The 6,644-nt window shown below is 37.9% G+C and overlaps 1 protein-coding gene across 3 annotated transcripts in view; it reads left to right on the plus strand.

Moving 5' to 3' along the window:
* The window catches only part of LOC100734714 (cell surface glycoprotein CD200 receptor 2), a 38,645-nt gene extending 35,529 nt beyond the window's left edge, over nucleotides 1-3,116 (plus strand). For all 3 annotated transcript variants that reach the window (XM_063224956.1, XM_063224955.1, XM_023564852.2), the window contains 2 exons: nucleotides 1,831-1,957; nucleotides 2,925-3,116. In XM_063224956.1, the coding sequence (XP_063081026.1) occupies nucleotides 1,831-1,957; nucleotides 2,925-2,937 (140 nt within the window). In that variant the 3' untranslated portion in view covers nucleotides 2,938-3,116. The remainder of the gene's footprint in view (nucleotides 1-1,830; nucleotides 1,958-2,924) is intronic.
* Nucleotides 3,117-6,644: the final 3,528 nt, after the last annotated feature.

Consider the following 6,644-nt stretch of genomic DNA (forward strand, 5'->3'; position numbering starts at 1 on the left):
AATAAAACTAAACATTTACAAATAAAGTACTGAGAAATCCAAGATTTATAAACAGATGCAAGGACTGGGCAGAAGCTTCCTCTGCCTCCCCATCCCTTCCCTCTGTGGCCCTTCAGCCACATTCATAGGACACCAAGAGCACAGTTTAGAAACCACTTGCCAAGCTGACAGTTGCTTTGTTGACTTGTGCAAGTAAGTTGAGCTTTTACTGTGGCCAGCAGTTTATAGGTAATTACATTTGCTGCCATGCATTCATTTTAGCTTCACTGCCTTAGCAGAAAGGTAAACAGAATTAGTTATTTTTCCAATTATCTTCTCTATGTTAAGCTACTTATTTCTGGTGCTGGAGGTGAGAGCACCTTTTATTCTCACTGTAACAATGGGGTCTGAGTTTCACATCTCTCATATAGGAATTCACCATTCATAAACCTTAAACAGCAAGACCTGACTGAGATGACTCCTTGCTGGAAACTCTAGGGTCTGAGTGATAGAACAATTCAGAAGTGTTTAAAATAAAATGGCAAAAATGAATTTCATGTATTATGGAACCTCTTTGATTTCATATTTTTGGATTTTTAATAGATCTTATTTTTTAGAAGAGTTTTACATTCACAGCAAAATTGAGCGGAAAGTACAGAAAATTCTCATCGAACCTTTGACCTCACCAGGCACCACATCCCCTGCTGTGGACAACCTCACTGTTGTTATATTTACAACAGTCACTGCACCCACGTGCACTCATGGTCCGCACACAAGTCTGTAATTTCGATTAGGGTTATGTCTTGGTGAGGTAGATTCTCTGAGTTTGGGCAAGTGTGTAAATACATGTATCCACCCTCATGGTATCACACAAAAAATGTATCACTTCTATAAACGTCCTGGTGCAGCAACTTTTTATTCAAACATGACTCAGGGTAATTCTTCTTCAAACATTTGTTTAGGTTGTTCACTTGTTTTTGAAAAGTTTTCTCTCCTAACCACCTATTTAAAACAGACCAGTGTACTTCATCTCAAATCTCACTTTCCCCCAAGTCCAACTAGAGCTGATTAATCTTTCTATTTCCTTTTTTCTTCAACCCTTTCTTTAACAAGTATTCATTATGTGTTCTCTAATCATGACGCACATTAGCACTGTTTCAGGTCTGTAACTTTTGTAGGGATCTGATGTGTATCGAAGGACTCTGAGGTTTTGAGGACTGTTATCCTATTGTCATCTTTTTTCTGTCAGCATCTCAGAGCTTGTCTGACACCCTTCCAGTTTAGTCTTTGGGCTCTGAGCAAGTTATTTAATGCATACCTCCCTTTGGCTGCCACATTCATAGAGGAAAAGATTTTAGAATGATTGTCCTAATTTGTGTGATTCTAAAACAACTTGGGGAGTCACTTAATGGTGGAACAAAATGAAATTAAAAAGATATAAAATACTTTGTTAGAGGAATTTTGTAGCCACTCAGTGACAAAATTAGTTTGCTGTATGTAGAAAGTATTGTCAATCAGGCCTAAACTATTAAGAATAATGCCTCTTCAAAAGACTATAATGTGCATGGGAAAGTTTTCTTCTTTATTACAAAATTGAAAAGTATTAATGCATTATGTACATTTAGTTTTTTTCAGAAAATATTTGTTGAAAATTTACCAAATGTAAAATAGACATAGTTCCTAAACTGCCATGAATTTATGATACATTAGTAATATTTGAGTGATAATTTGTGATTTTGATAATCTGTGAACTGTGATAAATATTTTCAAATGCTCTTTCAAACTACTGACTTTAATTTATTACTTAAAAGAATACTTGAAGTGACTTTTTTTCCTGGTTTGTATTTAAAGGTATTATTACAGCCTCAGAATCTCCAGTGTCATCTTTACTGATCATTCTGTTCGTGAAATTCTCTGTCTTAGTGGTTGTTCTGGTCATTGTGGGATTTGCTTTCTCCGGGAAGATAAATGCTTGCAGGTAGGAATAAAAGACTAAAATGATAATATTCATTAGAAAATATCATTGTGAGACATTAGTCCACCGTGTTCTGGGGAAAGCTGGACCAGCTTCACTGCACACTCCACTTTCTTTAATATTAGACTTCGTGAATAACCCAGAAGTGCCCACTGACCTGGACAAGAGCTCCTACTTCGTTGTGATTTTGACTCAGGAGGTTCCTAGGCGAGCCCCCTCCTTCAGATGCAGTGGGAGAAATGAAGCTGTAGGGGTTTCTCAATCGTTTATGTGCAATTATTTTCTTCTGAGGGCTTGTGCTGATTTCTGATGAATTATATATGTGTTTCCTAGAGAATGAAAAAAAGCTAAAAGTCAATTTAGGCTCAATAAGACATGACAAGAAAGCAGCCATTTGCAATAAAACTTTCATGTTTAAAGTTTAGCTTAAATGGTATCGTCACTATTTAGACCTTAGAGTTTATGAGAATCCTTGTAATAGTTGGCAAAACCTGTTTCAGTGCCTTAGCACACAGTGAATACAACACGCAAATGCTTGAGTCTTGCCACCATAAAGGCCAAGGATGATTTATCTGTTCTCCCCTGGCCCTTTGTGAGCTCTTACTAACAAAAGTGAAACCACTTTGCTGCTCAGCTTAAAGAGGAAAGTGCTTCAGCAACAAAAAACTAACAGTGCTGGGTAGTTTTTCTATGTCCCTCAGGTAATCAATATATCGCTTATTAGAATAATTCAAATTTCATTTATTATAGGGATGTACAAAGGTATTTATTGGTTTCTCTTGCAAAATATGACCATTGGTTTTGGAAAATGAGTTGTAAACATAAATCTTGTGAGATGTCTTCAGAAAATCTCCTTAAGGTGAAGGAATATCGCAACAACGGGTTGTACTCTACTCATCTGCATGTTATGGTCTAGTTTGGCTCCTGTTTAAGGGTAATGAACTAGATCTAACTTTCCTCTTAATCCCAGGGATGATGAGTGAAGCTCCAGCAGCCAACTTGCAACCATGATTAACACTGAGAACGACAGCTCCTCAATAAGACAGAGAAAAAGAAAGCTGGAAGGATCCAGAGCCTGATAATCATGGAGTTTCCTTACCAACTCTAGACTATGTACTTATTGGCTTTGTGTGAGGGAGAATAAACTGTTTTGTCCATGTCACTGCTGCTTTAGATTTCTTTCTACATATAACTGACCTTAATCCTAATTGGTACAAATGTCTAGTTGGTATTTGAAGGTTTGCTGTCAATAATGCAACAACAGGTTGTGCTCTCTTTATTTGCATGTTATGGTCTATTTTTGCTCCTGTTTTAAGGTAATGAAGTAGACCTAACCTCAGAAGCTAGGCATCGTATGTATAACAGCTGTCTCTGTAATAATTATAGAAGAATTTTTGTTCATTTAAATTCAAGGGAAGCTGTGGGCTTGTGATAGGAAAGCACTTGGGAATCTGGGGGTGTGCAAAGATCATCCAGTAGCCTACCGGCTAATCCCTAGACTTATAAGGACATGTGTGCATTGCAAGATTAGGAAGATGAAGATACAGCTGTGGGCTCTTAGAGAGGATATGAGTAGGAAAAAGAAGAACTGAGATCTATTACACTTTATCATACTAAGTCTCCTCTCTGTCCTCCCCTTTGGTTACTGAGATTGAACCCAGGGCCTTGCTCCTGCTAGGCAATTGCTCTGCCACTGAACTACATCCTCAGCCCTTTTCAGTTTTGAGACAGAGTCTCATTGAGTCTCCTAGGCTGAGCTGGAACTTGAGTTCCTCTTGCCTCAACCTTCCTACATAGCAGTGGTTACAATTGTGAGTCTCCTCAACTAATTTAACTATTTTCTCACCGAATGAACTCCATTCATTTGTTGGTGAGATTTATGCAAATTCATGATATAAGAGTGTTTCTAGATGCCATTAAATCAGGAGAATAAAACAGCTACAGTTATTCTCTTCTAACCCTTATCTTTTTATACGTATCTTCAGATGGAAGAAAAACCAATTGTTATTATATTTTGAACACATGTATGCATAACACATATATGTGCATAAGAAATCAATTATGTCTCAAATTGAGAAAATTTGGGAACAACTTTCATTAAAACACATTTGAGAACCACTAGATGGTGCTTCAACTTAATTCTTTTAGCATTTTAAAGCCAGTTAAAATCTACTTGTGGTTAACAGGCAGAGAAATCCTGTATTTTTTCTTTAATTTTTTCCATATAACTATTCTATCATTTACTAATTCTTTTGGTTTTCCTGGTTGGTTTAACATTGTACACACCAGGCCTTAAATTGTGTGGTTCATGTGATTCTTTCTTACACACACCCCTCCCACAAGCTCACTCCCTTCTGCTCTGCCTCAGACATTGCCGGAAGTATGTGGATGCAGCCAGTGGGCGATGACCTTTTAGAGTAAGAAAATTAAAGTCCAGAGAGAAAGAATCATTTACCTAAATTGAAACTGGACCAGAATTCAGAAAGAGGAAGTCCTCATGTAGCGGCTTTTGCTAGACACTGTGGCCCATATTTCACCAAGAACTGTATCAATATGAAAAGGGGACTGTCAATGCCACAGAAATATTTGGGGAAAAATAATTATAGTCTTCTATTTCTGGATTTCCTATAGGTTCTGTATTTATTTGTTGTGGCTGCCATAACATGGGATCACAAATTTGGTGGCTTAAAGCAACAGAAATCATTTTCTGAGCACTCCAAAATCTTGAAGTCTGAAATCAGAGTGACAATGGTTTCATTTTCTTCTGGAAGTCTGAAGGAGGATCAGTTCCACATCTGTTTACTAGTTTCTGATGAGTGCCTGAAGTTATTGGTATAGAATCATCACTGCAAACCTGTCTCTCTCGTGTGTGTGTGTGTGTGTGTGTGTGTGTGTGTGTGTGTGTTCTCTATGTATCTTTTTAAAGAACATTTCTTATTGAATTTAGAACCCATTTGGACCCAGAGCTGAACAGGGATGATCTCATCTGAAGAACCTTAGGTTCATTACAGTTGCAAAAAAACTCACCGCCCCCCCCCAAGAAAAGTTAAATTCACAGGTTCCAGGAATTAATACACGGACATACCTTTGTTATTCTGTGGGAGTGTGTAGGCTCACTCATCATTCTGTAGATCCCCTGTGTCCCATTCCTTTGAATTTATTTGTGCTGTATTGCACTTGCTAGATATTAAAATTAGGTAGAATACCAGAAGGAATTACTACTATAATGAAGAAAATGTTTATTGAGTTTCAGCTATGAGACAGGAATTCAGCTACAAGCCACTGATGTAAAAACAGTTATGATAGATCGCACTACTCTTCTCACTGTCTAATAGCAGGCTCTCAAGCCATTGATGGAAGACATTTGTAGGGCCAAGAATAACAGCACACATTAGACCTTCATCCTATTGGTTAGCACACACGAGCAATTGAACAGTAGCAAAAAAGTCTCTCTTAAAATCTGACTCAGCATTAAAGGTAATGCCATCATTCCCTTGGCTTTTTTTTTTTTCTTCTTCCTCTTTTTTTTTTTTTTTTTTTTTTTTTTAAGCAGGGACCAAACTCATAACCTTGTGCTTGCCAGGCAGGTGCTTACACTGCTGAGCTAAACCCCATCCCCCTTGGCCTTTTGGTATGAATCCACCACACGAGACATCACAGTTCAGGAAGTTGGTGGTTCAACATGCCAGCCTTAACCCTTTGAAAAGATTTCATGTGCTATATCGCAAATTTTGACCACTTTCACATTTCTTTGATTCCTGAGGCCAGATACTATTAAAGTGAACGTGGACAAAAAACTTTGTGTCAGATAATCAACATCTTAAACTTTTCCCAACAGGCAATAAAGAATCAAAATACACAGAATATATTTAGCCACAGTGAAAAATAACTGCATAAATCCTTTCTCCTTTGCGGCTGAGGAGACCCTCGAAGTGAGAACCTCCAAGAATACCACTTCCTTTCCTATTTAAGAGACTACCTAAGTATACTTTCTTTTTTCTGTCAGTACGGGCTTTACAGTAACTCCATGACAAGACCACCTGAATTTATGAATTTTTTTCTAAAAATAAGACAGTACCATTTTTTTCCCTAGTACTAAAGATAGGCTTCAGGTATCCTAGCCAAGCCCTTTCCCCCTGAGTTCCATCCCCAGTCTACACAAATGCTTTTGATTTTACTTTGTGCTCCATTCCATTATCTCAGGTGGGACATCTACTATAATTTTCTTCTTGTTATTCTCAGATCGGCAAGCCTCTGCCATTTTATGAGAAGATTCTCTTCAGTGTGTTTAGAATGTAATGACCTCCAAAGAGACTACAGGAAAGGAAAAAGAACAGTTTATGCCTTTGTGGATTCATACTCTTCAATTTTGCAAGAACCATCAGAAATGGTTTAACTCCCTATAATTCTAGAATAGTAACATAAAAGCAATCCTTGAGTAAAACAGTGTGTTCTGCCACCATGTTTCTGGCACAGGCCACGGATGAGATTAGGGCCTAGGACTTCTTGGTTTGGGCTTCACAATGGTGGGAAAAAGAGAGGGGAGGTGGAGATAGAGGAGAGAGGGAGACAGAGGAGACAGAGAGCTCAATAGTAAATATCTGACATGATCCAAGGTCCAACTTGCTAAAGCAGTGAGGGCTAAAGTTCCTGGAATCAAGATGGAGATGTCCACAAGGAAAGCTTTGAT

This window comes from Cavia porcellus, unplaced genomic scaffold (genome assembly GCF_034190915.1).
Source record: "Cavia porcellus strain 051 isolate PalLab524CR breed Dunkin Hartley unplaced genomic scaffold, mCavPor4.1 scaffold_15, whole genome shotgun sequence".
Classification (NCBI taxonomy): Eukaryota; Metazoa; Chordata; class Mammalia; order Rodentia; family Caviidae; genus Cavia; species Cavia porcellus.